The sequence below is a fragment of the Primulina huaijiensis genome, chromosome 14 (genome assembly GCF_012295235.1).
Source record: "Primulina huaijiensis isolate GDHJ02 chromosome 14, ASM1229523v2, whole genome shotgun sequence".
NCBI lineage: Eukaryota > Viridiplantae > Streptophyta > Magnoliopsida > Lamiales > Gesneriaceae > Primulina > Primulina huaijiensis.
In genome coordinates, this window is record NC_133319.1 from 3948618 (window position 1) to 3969678 (window position 21061).

The 21061-nt window shown below is 33.8% G+C and overlaps 4 protein-coding genes across 6 annotated transcripts; 1 reads left to right on the top strand and 3 right to left on the bottom strand.

Moving 5' to 3' along the window:
- The first annotated feature begins 1126 nt into the window (after nt 1-1126).
- LOC140956638 (large ribosomal subunit protein uL29-like) lies at nt 1127-2644 on the top strand. Its single transcript, XM_073413469.1, has 3 exons — nt 1127-1204; nt 1287-1579; nt 2349-2644. Exons 1-3 carry the CDS (start codon nt 1201-1203, stop codon nt 2421-2423), a joined length of 372 nt encoding a protein of 123 aa, XP_073269570.1. The 5' UTR covers nt 1127-1200; the 3' UTR covers nt 2424-2644.
- Nucleotides 2645-4134: 1490 nt separating this feature from the next.
- LOC140956621 (uncharacterized) lies at nt 4135-6764 on the bottom strand. Of its 3 annotated transcripts, XM_073413445.1 has the most exons (5): nt 6462-6764; nt 4936-5930; nt 4782-4847; nt 4492-4708; nt 4135-4411 (listed from the first exon to the last, which is right to left on the bottom strand). In XM_073413445.1, exons 2-5 carry the CDS (start codon nt 5917-5919, stop codon nt 4362-4364), a joined length of 1317 nt encoding a protein of 438 aa, XP_073269546.1. In that variant the 5' UTR covers nt 5920-5930; nt 6462-6764; the 3' UTR covers nt 4135-4361. The 3 variants fall into 3 exon arrangements, with proteins under 3 accessions (XP_073269546.1, XP_073269544.1, XP_073269545.1); XM_073413443.1 differs by lacking the exon at nt 6462-6764 and having other exon boundaries at nt 4936-5946; XM_073413444.1 differs by lacking the exon at nt 6462-6764 and having other exon boundaries at nt 4137-4411; nt 4492-4690; nt 4936-5946.
- A 1456-nt stretch (nt 6765-8220) lies between these two features.
- LOC140956493 (protein SOSEKI 5-like) lies at nt 8221-10419 on the bottom strand. Its single transcript, XM_073413249.1, has 4 exons — nt 9972-10419; nt 9829-9898; nt 8931-9734; nt 8221-8546 (listed from the first exon to the last, which is right to left on the bottom strand). Exons 1-4 carry the CDS (start codon nt 10219-10221, stop codon nt 8399-8401), a joined length of 1272 nt encoding a protein of 423 aa, XP_073269350.1. The 5' UTR covers nt 10222-10419; the 3' UTR covers nt 8221-8398.
- A 4549-nt stretch (nt 10420-14968) lies between these two features.
- Nucleotides 14969-16693, bottom strand: LOC140956698 (transcription factor MYB59-like). The gene is made up of 3 exons (XM_073413549.1): nt 16400-16693; nt 16158-16287; nt 14969-15785 (listed from the first exon to the last, which is right to left on the bottom strand). The coding sequence occupies exons 1-3, from the start codon at nt 16608-16610 to the stop codon at nt 15287-15289; spliced, it is 840 nt and encodes a 279-aa protein (XP_073269650.1). The 5' UTR covers nt 16611-16693; the 3' UTR covers nt 14969-15286.
- Between the last annotated feature and the right edge of the window lie 4368 nt (nt 16694-21061).

A 21061-nucleotide genomic window follows, 5' to 3' on the forward strand; every position in this document is an offset into this window, starting at 1 on the left:
CAGTTCTGGTCATTCAAAATAAATAAGCTAATTTCACGACATAATATTGTTATCCTAATTTAAGTGTCATCTCAAATAATATAAAAATTGTCGATATAATAATTTTTATAATGATATTTAAAATTTAAATATATTAATTACATTGTATTGAGTGCAATAATTATCTATGCAGAGCAGAACAACAGAAACCTTGTGTTTGAGTTGCTATAGGTTTTGAAATATTTGAGTTGCACCGTTACCATCAACTATATCTTTTGATAAAACGACAAATATTCGGCTATATAATTGATATCATAGCCAATGTCACGGTTCGATTCACATTTATTACAATAAGTGAACTTATTGGGAAGAGAATTGTTGGTACAATAATTATCTATGTTGGTATATCAATTGAAACGTGATTCTTGAGCTAATATATGTTTTAAAATATTTAAGTTGTACTGTTACCATCGACTATAGCTTTTGACAAAGTAGAAAACACTCGATCTTATAAATTATATCAATAAATTTAATAATTATTCAAACGCTAATACTTACTAATATTAATAATTGATTGTACAAAATAGAACTATGTATCGTACAGATAAAATATTACTCTCCATATAATAGTGGGAGATCATAAATTTAAAATTTCCAGTGCGAAAATATCTCTTGTATTTTTTCGGGCCATTTTAGAAAATTCTCCTTCTTGTGTCAAAAGAGTTATAATTTTTTATCCTGTTCGTAAAAATTTCTAGTCTTGGTGTCGGTTTTCAGATGTATCAAAACTCCCTTTTTTATTTATTACGTACAATAGTTTATGGACTTAAAATAAATACAGTTCAACATTTTATTTTTCAATGATAGTTCGAATAACATGCAAAAAAGCTTGATTATTTTGATGCTCGAGCTCTAATTCAAACCAATTTCAAACTGCTGATTATTTAGCAATTCGAATTTTAGGGTTCGAATCTGAGCCTTATATTTGTCCTTAAATTTTCTCCCCTAAACATGTCCGTCTTGGCGTGTTTGGTACCCATAACTTCTGGACATAGTTGGGCTTTAAGTGTGTCCCATCAGCGGATTTTATCGAAAATTGGGTCAGCCCAATTATTTGATTGAAGCCCATATCCATCTATATATACATTAGGGTTTATCTCATCATCGTTCGACCCTTCCGCGCCTACCGAAAAAGTCATCCGGAGCAACAGGAAACGGGACATGGGTTAGAATTTTTAGACGCATTATGAAGCAAATGATTTTTTTAATGTTATGAATCGATAAGTTTTGAATTTTGACTGTTGTAGCTCGGATCAAGGTGCACGAGCTGAGGCAGAAGGGCAAGACGGATCTTTTAGCGCAGCTGAAAGATCTGAAGGCGGAGCTGGCGTTGCTGCGTGTGGCAAAGGTCACCGGCGGCGCTCCGAACAAGCTTTCCAAGATTAAAGTGGTAAGACTTTCCATTGCCCAGGTGCTGACCGTCATATCTCAGAAGCAGAAGGCCGCTCTAAGGGAAGTGTACAAGAACAAGAAGTATTTACCCCTTGATCTCCGACCCAAGAAAACCCGTGCCATTCGCCGCCGTCTCACCAAACACCAGGTAAATGCAGTTTTTTTCTTTATAGTTAAGTTTTTTTGGTGCAATATATTATTTTGACGTTACGTGGATTGGAGTGTGGGTATTTAAAGCCTGTTGGATTTCGCATTATTGTGTGTTCGCTATGCTACTTTGTCACCTTGTATTTTGTGGATTATTTGTGTCCTTTCAATATGAGTTCTGGCTTTCTTTCTACTGTGTTCCATAGTTGATCCTTCATTTCTTTCCTACTGCGGATCATGTTGCGGAAAACATCAAATGCTAGTACTTTGGTGAAGCTAATTACTTGAGGATTTTGCCTATGGCCCCTGTAGTTGGACTCTTGTGCGTAAATGTGTGAAGCTCTACAGTTGCCTTATAGGTATTTTGATAAAAAAAAAATTTTTGAGGGGAGGGGGGTTTCAAGAATTTATGTTTTTTGATTTGACAATATTAAACTACCCCCGATCTTTGAGTTATATTTGCCTTTTGCCTTACTTTTTAAATGAAAAACATAATAATAGTAATTAGATTGAAAATAAGTTCGTGATAACTTTGACTCAACTGTTTAGCATTGAGATGAAAAGAAACCAACTTTATCTGATAAATATCTTTTCTGTATTGTAACAAACATTTGTAGTCTTTGTAGATTTGTTTTCTGTTTTGGTTTCATTGAATTTGTCTCGCTGTTGCCTTGATCTTCTGTCATGGAAAACTGCTGATATATTAGTCACATTATTTTACCTCTTTTAAAGATGTGTCATTTATTTGTGAATGTGCCGCAATTTTTCAGGCTTCTTTGAAGACAGAAAAGCAGAAAAAGAAGGAGATGTACTTCCCTGTGAGGAAGTACGCTATCAAAGTTTGAAATGCCTTCTTCTTGAAAGTGTTTTTGTATTTTTTTTTGCCTTTCTTTGAGGGTAATGTTATTGTTCTGGATTAAATTTGGTTTTTTGATAGCCAAAGGATGTTTCGATAACAGAACTTAATGTTTGATGTCAAATTTGTAGCCTCCTTTTTTTCCCATTTTCCACTTGGCATCTTCGTGTTTTCAAGTTACTATGCAAGACATTTCCTCGTTTAAATTTACCCTAGCTCCTTCATCAATGTCTTTCTTAGGCGAGACTACGATTATGATCAAGTTCTACATTATTATAATCAGCTTTGTACATAACATTCGACAAATAATTATTTAGAATAACTTTTCGCATTCCTCATGAGCATTCTTGCTAGGCATGCACGATGACCACATTTGTTGCCAAACTGTCAATTCCAGGCAACTGCCACCCAAGGTTGCTAACCAAATCTTAACCCTCGGGAGTTTCTTCCTCAAATCGCATTGAATGACTAGGTCATCTACCTCGACTAGTTGAATGACTGATTTTTTTTTACGATGGATGTTTACTTTGGTTAAGCTCTTGATTGAGGTGTTTGTCTGACTGAAGAATTCCCAAATAAATCACATATCATGTTTTTTCAAGTTTGTAATTACACACATTTCAAGTTTCAAATTAGTTGTTTAAAATACAAAAAAAATGGTATAATTCTTTTTGCCTTTCCACTTTTTTCTACCTCTCATCATATTATTTATAGTTTATTATATGATAATTAGTACTCTTTTTTTCATCACATTATATCAATTTAACGCTAATCAAATTTACAAATATTTTCTCCCAAAAAATTTTTTAGTGGGTTGGTTGAGTTATAACAAAATGTTGCTATTTTATTTTATTTTATTTTATTTTTTTAAGGTGAGACATTTTTGTAAAAAGATTATGCAGAAACTTTATAGATAATCTTACTCGAGAGGACGTATGCACTTGTAACTTTTGCCAGTTAATAATAATCGCGTGGAACAATACTGGCATTGTTTTCAATTTCTTGTTTTTTAATCACTACATATTCTTCTCAAATTAACGCTACATATTAGTTTTTTTATTTCCGATTAACCATCTGCAAAGTCGTTATAGTTATTTTCTCCGTAAAAGTTGACATGATAGATATTATTCATATGGTTAATATTTTTTTATCTACTCAACACATGATACGTGTGGTGAACACCCATATAAGCAAAACCGTAAAAGTGGGTAAATCTTGACATCCAATTAGGAGAGAAATGAAGCTAGGAAGTAAGTGGACAAAAACGACTAATCAAATTTAATGCGTAAATTCCCAAGAGTTCAAAATTACCAGTATACTCAATTTTCAGTTTGATGTCTTGTATTTAGAACAGTTTTTTCGAACATTTAGATTATACGGCACAGGATCCTACCAAGTAAGATAAGGAATCAAGTACAAATAATTTACTAGAATCAATTGGTTCAATCGTGGTCTGATCATGGTGTCGTTGGCCAAGTCCAAGCTAAAATATATATTCAACTATGCCACACCGAACATCTGCATAGGGAGTTCCCGTGCACAAAGGGCGTAGATGACTACATATTCCAGTTTTATCAAGTTGATTGTATTTGTTAATTGATTCTGGAATTACAGTTTTGTATGCTATAATTTAGCCAAGACTACAAACAACTCGAAACTCATGTTTGAGATTGGGAAAGATTGTGATTGTAGTGGATTGAACATCAAATGTGGATCCGGGAGATGATTGTTCAACAATTATATCAAGATATTGCATCCAATACTACAGCAGAATGATTCACAATTGATTAATTCTTCATTCCAGCAACTCATTCCAAAAAAAAAAAAAAAACAAAGCTTACCAAAACCTGGTTCTTGTGTCCATGTGCATGTCATTTACATCCAAATAAGTTTCTTGTTCCGACCAAATCACTCATTTATTCAGTTCTTACTTCCCATAAAAGCACTGAAGCTCTCGAGTGGCAGCTTGAAAAGATGCTAGAAGAAGAAAAACAAGGGAATGAGCGACACTGGAAAATTGGAAACGGTAAAGAGGTTTCAGGCGATCATTTCACTACCTTTCCAACTGAAAAAGGCCTTCTGATTTATCTGGGAGCCTGTCACTGTCTGAACTGCATTAAATAACATGCTATCTGGGACGCTTTTTAGCTCCTGGACTATCTGATAGATGGTCTTCCCATTTTCAAAATATATGTGGTTGTTTGGGTGATTTGTCTTACTACCAGCATGACGCTCAAATTCATATGCATTTTGCGCCTCCATAAAAACCAAAATCTCAACATATACAATAACGAAGTAAGAGATTACCATAATATTTTCCAAAAGATAACTAATATACATGGCTTACCTTCGAATAATTGCATGATTGACACCCGCAAAGATAGCCAGTTCCTTTTATGATTCCACGAAGCTCCTTATACATTCAGGAACACATCAAGTAAGTCCATTAAAGAGAGCCAAGAACTATGTACAAAAACAAAGAATTAAACCTTAAATATTACCTTCTGTGGGGTAGAAACATATTTCACGGGCACCCCCTCAAGGATCCCGGTTGCTAACAATCTCCTGACATTGGATGGGAAGCTGTTTGGTGCTTCTTTCCTAGCAGGTTTGGTTTCTAACTTACTTCTAGGTGTAGAGTCAAGTCTGGATTTAGGTGAATGACCATTTGGCACCACGGTCTTTGGTTTGTTATGTGTTTCTGATGTTTGGACTGAACATGGTTCATACATTAAGGTATAGCTACTAACTGGCCTCGACAGGACATCAACTATAGATTCACCATTATAGCAACCAAAACATACGCTACTGGATTCCTGTTGTTTAGAGGAACTGGTGAATGACATGGTATTGTCGATGCCTTTTCCAAAGGTTGAACCCATAGATCTAATATTAGCATCGATGATGTCATAGGAATGAACCATCAATGCTGTATTTCCGACTTCCTTATCATAGGGTTGTCCCATAGATATCGAAGTGTTTTCATTTCCCCAGTTGTACGCCTGATCCAAGGACAATCCTATGCTGACCTCTGCAATATGCAGTCCATTTTCAGGATCTTTAATTTGATCATCATTGGTTTCTCTACTTCCACCACAGCTTACACCAGTTTCTTGGTTTTCCATTGATAAACCAACAGATGGGTCATTTTCAAAGAGTTCATATGCAACTCTTTCAGTCAAATTTGGGCCATCTATCTCAGCAATCATATTTCTTTCAGGCAAGTTGACAGATTTGTTTATCTCAGATCCGAACAGATCCATGGATAGATTGGGGACTGATAGCACCGGTTGAAACCCCGGAGAACCATCCCGAGGAAGTGCATTTGCCATGGAGATTCCTAATTCTTCTCCGCAAATTGGGGATTCAACAGCTTGCCTTTTGTTAAGAAATAATTCTGGTCCAGCAGCATCAGACAACCACTGACGAGCGCGCTTAGGATCCATTACAGACGAGTAGTCGAAAACAGTGTCTCCATCAGTCATTAGTACGCCACCTTTGATCATCCAAACAAAAATAATGTGACAAAATAAGGCCGACGTGAGATGAAAATGTCCAAGATAATGCCAACATGTGCAAAGTTCAGAATCCAAATCAGGACACATCGCTAATGTGATCCAAACTTATTATTCAACAGATAGCAATGATACACAACCTGTTTATGCCAATACAAATTTTTTCCGTAGCGAAAATTTTAGAAATTATGTTGTAACATATAAAGCTACAAACTTTAAGACAATTCACATTTTCAGGTGGCATGGATCAATATATTCCATCTCATATGACCAATAAAGCGCATCAAATTCAGCAAATTACTCAAACTCTACTAACAAGTCGAAGCATCATATGACATTTCCATAAGTTTCAAGACTCTGCCACACCGGCGTCAAGTATAAACTCGAATTAGTGCATATAAACATTCCATTCTACCCAAAACTCCAAAGGCAGCCATGGACACACGCATAGAGGTAGATAGATTAAAAAAGGTTGTAATCTTGAATTTATTTTTTGAAAAAAAAGGACTTACCATTGGCGGGTTCCTACTAGGCTGGGCGACGAATCCCTACAATGTAAATTTGATGGATATCAAACACTATTACGTTTTCACATTGTTAGATGGATACTGTGAGTTTCAAACAAGAGCAAAATTTTCCCGATTCAAATCAAAACCCTAGAAAAGCATCCAAATTTTTGTAAATTCAACAGGATGTGGTAATTGCGATGAAGGCTCTCTAATTAATTCGTGCTGCGAGTGCAAATCAACTTTGTCCAATAAAATTACATTTTTTTTTTAATTAGGGTTTTACTTTGTTTCTATTTGGCCGAAAAAACCCAAAAGTGACGGACGACAGAGAGGATATTAACGTGTGACTAAACCCTACTAGCTAGCTAGTTAACCAATCACATGTGGCAAAACCCACACCGTTGGTATATGAAAGTTTAATTGGACTGTGGACCCCAAAAAATAATGGATCAATTTTATTTTTACAATTAGAAAATTTCCTATTAAGTTATTATTACATATAATATAAATATTAAAGTATATTAGAATCATTTCATTGGTTGACAATATTCTTAGTATGAAAATGTCAGCAAGAGATAAAAACCCCTAATTCTTTGGATTTTGTATTTGAGTGGTGTAAAATTGAATTTATAACCAAATCTAAGGTTGCATATTTGGATGGGTTGCAGTGATCATAGATAATTAAAACAAGCTCACCGCTTAATTTTATGATACAGATCTTCAAACCGACTTGATAAATGAAAACATATTATTTTTTATGATAAAAAATATTACTTTTCAATTTAACAGTAAATCAGGTTGACACGTTTCACTAACATAAATCCATGAAACTATATCACAGAATACCTGCTCCATAATTTATTTTCTATATTTAGTTTATGAATATTACTTTGTTTCTGATTTCTTTTTTTATTTAAAAAAAATCGAGGCATCCTGCTTTTATTAAAACAAATTTAAAAATAGAGCATCCCATCTTTTGATAATTAAAAAATTCAGTTAATGAAGAAACATCCCGGTATTCTATGTCAGTGTCGATTGCCTCAATTATTCAACGTTCACACCGACGCACCCTTTTCCGTATTTCTCTCGACATACTTTTCGTTTCTTTCAAGATTTTATTTTCTACAATATAATCCATTCCACAATTTTCAACGTAATTTTAGGAGTTTTTCGAAATTAGAATTAGTATAATTTAATTTAGGACCACCCCATAATTGTACAAGTGACAATATCTATTTGAATTCCCAACGTTAAAAGTCAATAATGTCCCCACTCCACGAGGAATTTATTGAAACATCCACACACCAAATCCAAAAAGAGATGGGAACAAGTGAACATTCAAGGAAGCATCAAATGCCGATGCATTAATCTCAAAAGAATTTTTTTAAAAAAATGACAAGAATTTGGGGGTTTTTTCTCTGAGTTTTTTTTATACATTACCCGCGAATAGACATATAGATCGATCTACATAAAAAAAAAAAATATTGTAAAACAATAATATTGTTCCAAATATTCTTGACCAGTGGTCCTCTTTTTATAACATACTAACTAATTTAATTGATAATTTTTTAGTCTAATTTGAGTTCATATTTATAATATGATCCTTAATATATAATTTTAAGTTTAATCCCTTCTTTTATTTGGTTTTCGATTTTCATATAATCAAAAAATATATATTTATTTTTTATTGTTTCAATAGTTAAACAATGTCAATGTCATTACACCAAACATGACATCCAATGTGTACTTACCCCAAGCTCAATGAAGCCATTTGACGATGAAATGATATAATTTGCTCATAAATACAAGACCAGATGAACTCTACTATTTCCAACACAGCACGAAGCTAGGGGGTCTATCTTGAGATGATCGAAAAGACACAATCAACCTCTATAAGTTCACTGCTACACCCCTAATCTATGATAATTTATAATACCATTTCAAGCACAAGAATCAATAATGGTACCACTGCAAGTGAGTCCATTACTTGCTTCCTTTTGGGTCAAGGATTGGGATTGCTGTGTCTTGGGTTTTCTTGATAAGCAATCTGCTCTCATTTCCTTTCCCGGGATTTCCAAATGTGAGCTCCTGCAGATCCAACGGGCACCCAAAACTTCATTATTCCACAATTTATGGTAAATTTCCGGTGAAGAGAGATGTGTGTGTTTTGTGTGAAGATTTTGCAAAATCCCCATGCAGATTATGTAAAGATTTACTGCAATGATGTGATCATTATCCATACGTACACATTCGAAAAAGAGACATAAAATTTGTTGTCTGCATATATATAATATAAAAATCAAATCTTTTTTTCAATCAGGGGTGGCTTTGGATTACTGGAATGGAATGGAATCGAATACGGGTAACATTGATGTTGCGTGACGTAAAAATAAGAATCAATCAGAGAAAACAAAACATGTGAGGGTACTGTACTGTACGCTGGTAAGAAACACAGTGAGCAAAAACACGCACCGTTCCGCACCGTAGGAAGTGGACCTTTTCAGACTCGGAATTTCCTCTTTCTTGGTCTCCACGATACTTCCACTGAAGTACTCCTTCTCCTCCAGTTTTGCTCGTCCCCTTCCTACAATTCCTCCCACACGTGGCAATCTCATCTTGTATTGGGATATCAATCCCAGACCCTGACCAGTCCCGCAGTCCTTGAACGAGATCGAACCGCAGGATATCAACTGCAACAGAACTGACGAGGCCTTGTCTTTTGCCCGATGGTTACTGGCCGTTGGATCTTCACTCGCTGTCTCGGGCAGCAGTATCAGCCGTTTGTCGGCTTTCATTAAGGTTTCTAGTGTCTCGGGGCTGGAATCGGAGGTCGGGGGTGAGATTTCGATCTCGTCTTCTCCGTGTGGTTCTTTGTCCTTTAACTCGACTATTTCCCCGTGCGGACGGCGGCGTCGGCGTTTGTCTTCGGTCTGAGTGGAAGCGTCCGCGGAGGCGGTGCTGCTGGAGGTCTCTGCCTTGTATACGCTGTACTCGTTGAGGTTGAAGTCGATGGAGCTGCAGGACTGGTTACGCCGCCGTCTGTCCGCTGAGGCTTTGGGGTAATCTATCAGATCATGACTGCCGACGATTTGGTTGTCTCCTACCGGAGGAGGCAGAGCCAGAGGCTGGGCCTGCTGCCTTTGAAAAGAAGAAAGCGTATCCATGAACGTGGTCTCCAGTAACTCCGATCCTTTGAGAACGTATTCATTTCCGTGCGCCGGGTATATGAAATCATTCTCCGATAAATCATGCCAAACGAATCTGTTTTTGTAGTTCCTGAATTCCATATCAAAAATAGAAATTTAAGAAATCCATCGAACAAAAAAAACTGATAAATAATCACTGAAAATTAATAAAAAATATACAATACCGTTTACAAGACCAAGAATACATGGACGTCATTCCTTTTCCACGAAGAACATTCAATCGATTGATCACGTCTATCCAATAAATCAAACATAAATCAATATTTAATATCTCAATTTTTTACCCCATAAAATTCAAGATGCATACCTCTGAGATAGAGCGCTTGAGGAGATGAAAGAGTGACCTCCATGAAATGGGGATGCTCCAGCTGCCCATTCCTCGACAGATAGTAAATTACCGGAACTCTTTTATCAGCTTTAAGCTTCCCACTGGAAGCAGGTTCGGTCCAGACCACAGTTCTCTCGGGACTGATTTCCCCTCTTTGTTCCTTACATAACTTTGTGGATTGAAGCTCCGTCATTAATCTCCCAGGCCTGCTGGAGCTGGAAACCGCCATTTCTTGTAGAAATTCCAAGAAATGAATGTAATTGTATATATGAGGATTTAGAGTCCAATGGAGTCGTGCATTTCATTGATAGGTGGTGCGTGTGAAAAGGGATGGCGGGTGTGAATGGGAAGATTTCAAATAAGGATGCGGCAGACAACAGCTACCAAACAAATGCAGTGTGCTGCTGAGTCTTAGTTTTAGCCTATATTTCACTCCATTTTTTGGCCTTTTTAATGTACCCCGGATAAATGGGGTCTGCGGACTGTGTATTCCAGCGTCCATCTACTTTCTTATTTTTTTTAGGTAGAAATTTAATGGTTGGTATCATTTTTTTTTCAAGAAAAAATGAGTTCCACCGATTTCTCTAAATCTGTTTGGGAGTTCCAAGTCTCCCTCGTCAAATCCCAACTTTTCAAGAATTCCACAGGTTAATTTGTTTTTTCATATTGCAAAAACATCTTTTTACAAATGGCACTATTTGAACTGGACCGGCAATCTGCATTGGAAGTATGTGGGCATTATTTTGGATGCGTCTTTTGCTATTATTTCCATTTATCTTAAATACATCTAAATGCATTTATTAATCCAGTCTATCTTCTCGATATGACATGATATTACTAAATGTAAGATATTACCTCCAACAAATGTTCGAGTTGGTATATTAGATAAGTATTTGACAAATAATCAGAAATTCGATTTCTTTTATCAATCTTTTCTTGTACGAGTTTTTCACACATGAGTTGTCCATCATGATTTTGTTAGCCAAATTGTTAATAACAAAAATATAGAAGTAGAGAACGAAAGCAATCTCGTAAAGATACAGACAGAGCGGCATCTTCAGGAGCTATTTTTATCTAATTATACTCAATATATCAATCTATAAATGAAAAGTTTTCAAACCACTGTCGATGAGTAAGTATATTCATGTTCGGCAAAATGAATTCATCCTTTTGGCATGTCTTGTTGAGATCTCGATAGTCGACAATCAAAACAACATACAAAAATGAGCATACTATTGAAAGTATGAATATCGTGTATAAAATAATAATAAAACAGTAAATCAAACCGAGTCCTGTACGAAGTACAATTTCTTTAAAACAGATTTGTCCCCTTCGACGGTGCTTCGAGGATCTCGACGAACAACTGTTTCCCATGATATAACGGCAAAACCTTGCAGCAACTTAACACGAAATAACTACACCGGCGAACCGAGAACATACCTTCACTTTATCACCGAAATTTAAAGGAGGCCAAATGGAAAGCTAACAATATGAAATACAAGAGAATGCTTGAAAGAGATCTTAAATGTAAAAAACCATTTTTGTGCATATGGAATGAGGAAATGAACACACTATTTATAATCTCCAAAGTGCACATCAAGAGTCATATAAGATTAAATAACTCAATTAATCTTCCAATTAGCTCAAGAATATGAATAACCAAAAGTATTCAATTAACTTAAGAATGTGGAAAGTCAAAAGACACTTCCAGACTAATGAGCCACAACTAACTCAAGAATATGGAGAGCCAAAAGACACTCTCACGTTCACGAGACATACTTTTTATTCAATTTTTAAATTTACTTAAATTCCAACATATTTATCTAACTAATTTAGTTTGCAAGTAGTTATTTTAGTATGAAATTTACTCAATGTACACAACAAAATAGCGGTTATAAGTTCTCATTTCGTAAAATAATTTTAAAAAAAGATATTATTTCATTAAGACGAAATTATTAATGTTTATCTCAAGTTCCAATTCAATTTCAAATCATATATGTTTGATTAAAATTTTTCATTCAATTAAAACTTCAAACATTAAAATGTTTTGTTTGGAATTAAATACTATTTANGAGAGAGAGACACACACACACACAGAGGACTCGAACTTAGACTTAGGGGGGAGGGTGAGACCAACAAAGTGGATTAATTCCGGTCTTATCACGTAGTTTTTCAAACGCACGTGACTGACTTAATATTACGTGCATGAAACATCTTAGACCTAGTCCAATTATTAGAATATATAGGTCACATATATTTGTTTTCAAATTCCGACATAATTAAGTCAAAGAAGCACACAATTTTCAAACATTTGTCTGACAATGATGGATTTAGTTGTAATGTATTTTAATATTCATTAATACTCACAAACTTGTGGAAAGTAGATTTAATGTAAAAATTGAAAAATGTCAAAAGAGTTGACTGACTCATAGATTAGTCTCACCTAACCTTGACAATTGGCTAACCCGATAATTGCGTTACCAAGAACATTTAATTCCTTATTTTTAAAAAAAGAAAAAAAACATTTAAATCCCATCACCGCGGAGTTGGAAGAGAAAACACGTGTACACACACACACACACACACATATATATATATATTATAGATTATCAGAATGTTTATATCTACTGTTCTGATATAAAATAAATCAATAATATTCATACTTATAACAAAAAGTAATATTTTGTGTCTCATAAAAGTTTTTGTGATTATATTGATAATAAAACAAACTCATGCGAAATTGTACTATGAATCAATTTAATGAGACTTATTTTTGACTCGACCAAATTCATGAAAAATTATTTTTTTTTTGTGTTAAAAATATTATTTTTCACTACAAATATAGATCGAATCGACCCGTCTCAAAGAATTAATCAACGTCTCATAAGATATCTATTTAATTAATGATTGAGCACGAGATTATGAGTTAATTTTTTTTAATTAATCATAATTTTGCTTATAAGTCGGTACAAATGTATTTGTACCCTCCTCTTTAATTAATGGGCTGAGGTCTAGCTGGCAAGCCCATATCAAACATCCGATAAAATTATGACCCAATTAGAGAAAGCCCATTTCAAGAAATACTCGTTTGAGAACTCATAAACTCACATAGCTAGGGCGACTCATCAAATCTCTTGTATGCTCGTCTTAGTCAACCTCCCATCTTGTAACCACAAAAAAAAATAACGTGTCAAATCTTAGGCAAAGCGTTGAGAGATTTTCGCTCGTAAGCGCACAACGTTAAGCTTTAATATATGATTATTAGAGTATTATTCTCACGATGATTGAAAATTATATTTATGCGAAGTCGTGTGAATAAAATATTTCATTTTATTTGGAAAATATAAGCTTAAGATTTCAATAAATTAAAATAAATTTATTAATGGAGAAGTTCAAGGACGACTTTGGGTATATGATCTAAAACGAATTCTAGAGATAAGATTTCACTCAATTTTCATTCATGTAAATCACATTTTTGATAATATCAATTATTTCAATTTATAAGCCAAGAACCCTCATGTGTAATTCACTCACTTTCCTGCATGTCAAGTAAATCTTATTATTTAATGCTTATTCCAAATATTAATAGGAGACGATACTTTAATCTTTCGTTCACCCTGGAACACCCAATTACACAATACTCAAACAACAAAACCACGCAACTACGCATTCAAGGACACTTGGTACATGAATTTGAGACGTGGGAGCGAACGACAAGAGATAATTGAAACACAAGACAGATTAATGTTTACTTGCGTGATTAAACTCTTGATTAGTCTTTACATGATTAGACAAAATCGAATGACTTTCCTAAAATAATAATTAACCTGGTAAACTTGCGCCAGTTTCATCCTAAGGATGGAAGTAAGATTGCTACTAAGGTAAAATACAGCATATCAATTATGGAATGCGTTCCGGTGTGCAATTGGAGTCCATATATTTTGAAAACCTTCAATCCACTAACCCATCGTACGCATCCAACTAATTAAATTAGTAAGGGGGACGGGGTTGCTATAAATTTGGGGGGCCATTTATTCCAATTCGATCCTGTGTTATGCCTTCCAACTCACACATGTGTTCATATATATTTTAATTATTCCTAGAAGATAGGGTTTAGTATCTCCCTTTAAAAATATTAGGAAATTGGGATAACAAAGAATCTAGCTCGTAGATACCTTTTTTTTTTTTAACTGTACCTGAATATTATATTTTTTAGACCCTTATTTTCATCTGTCTAACTAAAACTTATGAAAAACATCATTTTAAGTGAATCAATCATCTAAGAAATCAAAATTGATGGTTTGTTTTTTTTAAAATGCCTAAACAATTTATTTGAGTATGACTGATCTTTGACGATTTATTGAAAGGTTTAAGGACAATTAACTGGGTATTTTTTAAAAATGATTTAAAAAAATGATGGAGTGTGCTTCCAGATTAGGGTCTCGTATTTTTATTGTTGGCTTATTTTCTTCTCTGTTTTCCAAGCTGGTTAACATAAGTGGGAAAATATAGTAAAGTATAACTCCAAATCAAAATCTTAGTTAATTAATCTAAGTGAGAAAAGTAAAATAGATTTGTGATTTTGGTTTTTTAACTGATCAATAAATTTTTTGTTAATCAATAACTATTTCATCGCACGTCGGGTAACATCACAAAAACCAACTGGATCAATCAGGTTAGATTGTCAACCAGGACATTTTTTCCTTTGTCGCATCTGTCTGGATCAATACCGGGTTCATTTTTCAACCAAAAAAAAAAGGGTAATAGACCCCGGGTAGTTTGTTCCCTTGTAAGCAATAAATATATTCTACATAAATTATGCATATTGAATAATTTTTAATTGTATTTCTACTTCTTGTTTTTGAAATATAATAATCTTCTATGCCCAAAAACATTAACAACCCTACTGTCCGTTTACGTTCAGATCACATGCATGATAGCAAGTAAAGAAAGTGAAAATTAACGTTCAGAGGAACTGAGTATGAACCATAATACATATAATACTATAAAATGTAATAGTACTACATTCCTCCAAATGGAGATTATTTGATGATATACAGCCCACTCGTAAAATATCTAGACTTCACCTCTAAGTAGGAAGTAACAAGCTACACAATACCATATCTGAAACGAATCAACAGCAGGGAGCCCTAAAAATGCACAGAAGTCAGAACTCACCCCAAATCTTCAGCTACACTCGATACTAGGCAGATTCGACACTTATCATAGCTTTACAATACTTAGTAAAACCAGAAGATTTGAAATGGTTAAATAAATTATCATCTTCTTGTTAGCTAGCCATTTGTGTAATAATTGTTGTTATAATAAGGAAAAGAATTGAGAAGATCATGGCCGCCCAATGGCTGCATCAGCATCTTGGTTTCTTCTTCAATGTCAATGGACCACAAGGAGTCAATTGGGTAATAATCACATGTGGATGAAGCCATTTCCTGAGCTGTGAGGTTGCAAGTCTCTTCAGCAAACTCGAGGTTTCTCAATATCTCATCCATGGAATAAACGTTGCTACTTTCTTCTATCTCCCCTCCAGTTTTCTTTTCTCCAGGCACCTGATTAACCAACTCCAACCCTCCGGTGTCGAAGAAGCTACGTCCATTTGTCTCGGTGACTTGAGGGGATTCCACGGTCGGGCTGTTCGAGGATGAAGATGAAGACGATGAAGACCTGGACGATTTCTTCTTCTTCTGCTGAGCTTCTTTCCTCATGTATGTCCTCCAGTAGTTCTTGATTTCGTTATCTGTGCGACCGGGTAATTTCTGAGCAATTCTCGACCATCTGCAAGTTAAATAATCTTATATAGCATCTACACTAAATATGATACAGTAGACCGAAGCTCAAGAGCTACCTAACTAGATAGTACTGTTTAAGTATTGAAATTCAAAACCAAACGCATGCATAAATATCTATCAATTTATCAAGCATATATTGGCATTCTCATCATCTCCTGAAAAAAATCTTAGATTCGTCCCTCAGTTGTATACAAACATTCCCAATTTCTGTAACATAAATACATCCATATATATGATATATATAAAGTTTTAATGGTACGTCCATTTAGTATACGAAGTTCTAATAATGAAAATACAATCAACCAGACACACACACACGTATTGTTAAAAATAAAGCACTTCAAAAAGTGAAGCTAACCTGTTTCCCCATTTGGAGTGAAGTTCAAGAACAAGGCGCTCTTCATGAGGGGACATCTTTCCCCTTTTGAGGCCAGGATGCAAGTAATTAACCCAGCGCAACCTGCAACTTTTCCCACTTCTTTTCAAACCTGAGACAACAAAATCAATTTTCAAAGTGAATCTTTTTGTGCTCTCTAAAAATTACCGATTCAAGCCCAAAACAAGCCTACCGGAACATCGGATCGCCCGCCACCTTCAAACCTGAAACATTTGCGATGAAATCCCATCGCCGATCACCAAACAAGTTCACGTACAATACAAGCTGGACATCTTCTTCTTCAGTCCACGGCCCTTTTCTCATTTCATCTTTCTCCATTTTTCCTTCTTCTTTTTGACTGTATCTGCTGTCTCTTTTCATGCTTTTCCGAGTCACCAGTAGTTTGTGATTGTAATGGAGGAGTGGTGGTGACATATATATATGCTCGGGATTTCTTGTGGAGGGTATTGTCCTGTCAATATTTTTCTTGATATTTCTTCTTTGCAATGAATGGAAAAGCTTTGTTTTATAATGGTGGACAAAAAGTTTTAGTGCCATTTCCTTTTCTCCATATTTTCTTTTTCATTGTTTTTGACTCCTAAATGTTTTTGTCTGTATTTGACTTTTCAAGAAATTGTTCAGTACATATCCCCTGGTGAAACAGTGGATATCGACTCCGGATTTCCTTTTTTTTTTTAAATAGAATATTATTTTTAACTATAGTGAAAATTGATTATTTTTTTAAAAAAAAATCAACCGTATCAACATATTTCATTAATATAAATTCGTGAGACCGTTTTATATAAATCTTACCGGGAATTGTACATAGCATGTGAGAAAAAATATTGTTTTTCTATTTATCGTATACAAAATCATAACATAAATTTGATTTTTCCTGCAATTATTTTCTCTACATGAGCCCCATATGCCTCAAACTCACAAATTACTCCAATTATAATTCAAGGTGTTCCACATTATATTGTACTTATTACAAATGCATACCAATATACCATTTTTTTTTATATTGAAACCATAATTTCTTTTTAAAATATTAAATCTAATTATTATCGGCCAGCTAAGGTATCATTGACAGAATCCCCTATAATTGGGGGCAAAACTTTAATCTTTAAGAAACCTAAATGTTTTCTTTTTTATTCAAGGAAAAAATATACAAATACAATTTTTTTAAAAATAAATTTATATAAGGCCACTGTTAGAAGTAACAGTGTTCCACTTATATATAATAATTAATAATAAAAAATTTGTGATGGCGGTGCATCGACCTACTATTTACATTTACTTAGCTGTATAAACGGGATTGTATAATTAGCCATATAATAACTATTTTGTATATGTTTTGAACTTATAAAAATGAGTAATCTAAGTCGTTTCAAGAGTAAATTCTAATTCATTATAAATCATTTTTAGCTCTCATTTTTTTGTGCACGCGGGATAAGGAGAGTACATTTTAACTTATTATAAACCATTTTAAATTCGTGTCACAATCACCCCTCATTCCAATTGCGATGTCCTCATCGCAACTTGATCATGGTTCAACAGATGACTCTCACTGATGTAATACTTTGCCCCAAATTTTATCGCTTTCTAAATTTTTGCTTGTGACTGTCCATGATTATGTCACGTCTCGTCTGCATAATGAACCTCTATGAGAACTATTTTGTATATGTCTTCTCTTGACAATTTTTTTTTTAAAACTCAAGTTGTTGTATGCGTTTAAATAAACTCATTATAAAACATTTTAAACTTCTATTTTTTTATTAATTAATGTGAGATAGAGGTATCATCAAATATTTTTAAGGATATAACATGAATAAACAACTATTTTAGCAAAATGGGTGCGCTACACATGATCCATCCAAGATATAAAAATAAATTTAGTTATATTATATCTAAACTTTTGTATCAAATTCGAAAGGAGAAATTGAAACTGAATTGAGATTGGCGATGATGTATTTAAATATAATCCCCACCACACACCTACACGTGGTTTACGCTTGCCATTTCGACAAGTAATTGGCCATATGATGCAAGCCCATTTATAAAGTTGCTTTCAGATAAGTGGCTGATATGTTGTTCAAACTTTCATAACTGACCGTTCGTTTTACAATTTTATATTTTACCATTTTGATTCCAAAACTATATTAAACAACTTTTAGTGCTATATATGTTTTGATGACGATTCACCAGTATTTTTATAGAGGACATGACTGTTCATGTTAGCTATTTCACGAATCAATTTTGTGAGATATATATCTATTTTGATCACCAAAAAATAAATATTATTTTTTATGATAAAAATATTAAATATTGATCAGATGGTTGTCTCATCTCACGAATAGATATTTATGAGAATAGACCTATTCACATAGATAATATTGTGGCCATCTGGTAGGATATTTTGACATCAAAATAATGTTAGATTTATCAATTTAAATAAATTGTTTTGAGCAAGAAATATGTTCATGGATTGCGTTAGTATTGTAATTCGAGTATTTTATGTCACGCCTCAAGCTCGGATCTGCGCCTACGTGACTGCACAATGGGCTCTTATACCAACTACTTCGTATTCGTACTCGCTTTACGGAAATGATTAACTCAAGTTGCTATAGAAGTCCATTGTAGCACATTATAAACTCATTTTAAATATTAAATTATTAAGATGTGGGACAAGATGTATCACATTTAAGTCGTTAAACACAGAAAAAATGACTTACAAATCATCTTAAAAGAGTCATTACCACTGTCGGTAAATAAATATGGTTCAATTTATTTTGACAAAATCTTCTCATTTTTTGGAAGTTGGTTTAATAATGAATTGGATTTTAATGCATTGGACTAACCAGTGACCTCGTAAAGTTTAAAATGTAACTTAACCGTGTGAGGTATGATTGTGTAGATATAATTTATATAATGATTATTAAAAAAAATTGGATATGATATAATTTATTAATAATAATATGTTTGGTTTAATTGATTAAAACTGTGATTAAACAAAAAAATCAAAAGAGAATGGAGGAATGATATATTTGGGTTTTTATTTATTTATTTTTACATAACTGTTTGACGATAGAGATGTATCTGTTTCCAGCTGGATCGCAGGTTCATGCTTCTCGAATTTGCGCGAATAGTTTACTAACGAACAGTGCAAAAACAAATAAAATATTACTATTTCTCTAACACATGCTGGACACAAACTTTTACTTATTATATATATAAATAATATATTATAATAAGCCGATTTTTATTGGTATGCTCAAATTACACAAAAATAATAATAATATTATTATATCTGTCACTGTTTAATAATTTACAAAATCAGAATTGTTTGTCTAGAAAAATGTACCTGCATGTATGAAATATGTTTACGTATGTATAGCTAATATATGCAAAAAAATCTAAATATAATACATATCCAAATTTTTTTTTAAAAAAAAAAACTATGAGGACAGATGTCAAATTTGGAATATATATACATATATATATTTGTGTGTGTTTGTTTGAGTAGGTCTCTTGTGAGACGGTCTCACGAATCTTTATCAGTGAGACGAGTCAACCCTACTAATATTCACAATAAAAAGTAATACTCTTAGCATAAAAATTATTATTTTTTAATGGATGATCTAAATAAAAATTCGTCTCACAAAATACGATCCGTGAGACCGTCTCACACAAGTTTTTGCTTATTTGTTTTTAAGGTTTTGGAATGTTTGAATTAAAAAGTCAAATTTGATCTTCATTTCCAATCCCGATCTACTAAATAGTGACCCTTCATACCGGCAATGGCCGTCTATATTCGTCTCTATCTTAATACACGATAATATTGGAAAAAGATATTTGAACCCAAAAGCAAGGGCCAACATCAACGGCCAAAGTTTAAAATTATTTTTACATACTTTGTTACCATATTAAGTGTCTTAAATTACATTTTCTTGGAAGAAATTATTTTTACAACAATTTATTAAGTAATCCAACACTATGCATTTAAAATAGCTAATTTACCAACTACGCATCGAGGCACTCAAAGATTAAATTTCACGTGAATATATTTTTTAAAATCTAATTTATATTATTTATGAGAATTAAGAAGATGACACATACTTAAATTAATAATTATTGGCTAGAATATTCTTGTGATTGAAATCAAGAATATACCACAGCCGCCACGAGCCAACGAAAAATTAATTAAGTGGGACATGGAGAAAGAAAATAAAAAGGAGTAGCCGCCCGTCATTGGATTTTAATTGGTTATTAGCTCGCGTCCATTTCTCTGTTTTTAGCAGTAATAAATGGGATTATGCAACTTCATATCCATCCAATAATATTAAACAATATCTGATATCTTTTTTTTTTACTCGATTTAGAAACTTGTAGGAATTTCCCTTGCGAGACATTGGTACGTAGTTCAATGTTTAGATGTTATCTATCAGCTCGGTGATGCAAATGACCCGTCGTCAAAGCGACTGAATATAACACTCAATTTAGAACAAGTCTTATTTCACGTTAGTTGGCCTAAATCTGAAGTTTTTTAGACAAATTGATGACATCAAGACTCATCGATTTGGCTAATCAGCGAGGATCAGTGTGGCATAAGCAGTTGCGATAATTTGATCAGACTGATAAGCTCATTTATCGAAATGGAATGATTCAGTATACGTTACAAAGATAAGACGTTGATATAAAAATCATCTTCACAAGTCAAAGTTTGAACCAGAGTTTAAAATCTTGATCAATGACGATGAATGTACTAGTTATGCACAGACTGAAATCACAAAGGCTGGTTTCAGCAGACCTCATTAGTTTGGTTATGCCTAGCTAACGAGCCTAACTAAATTATTAGTCTAGCTGACAAGCCCAATTGAAAGCGG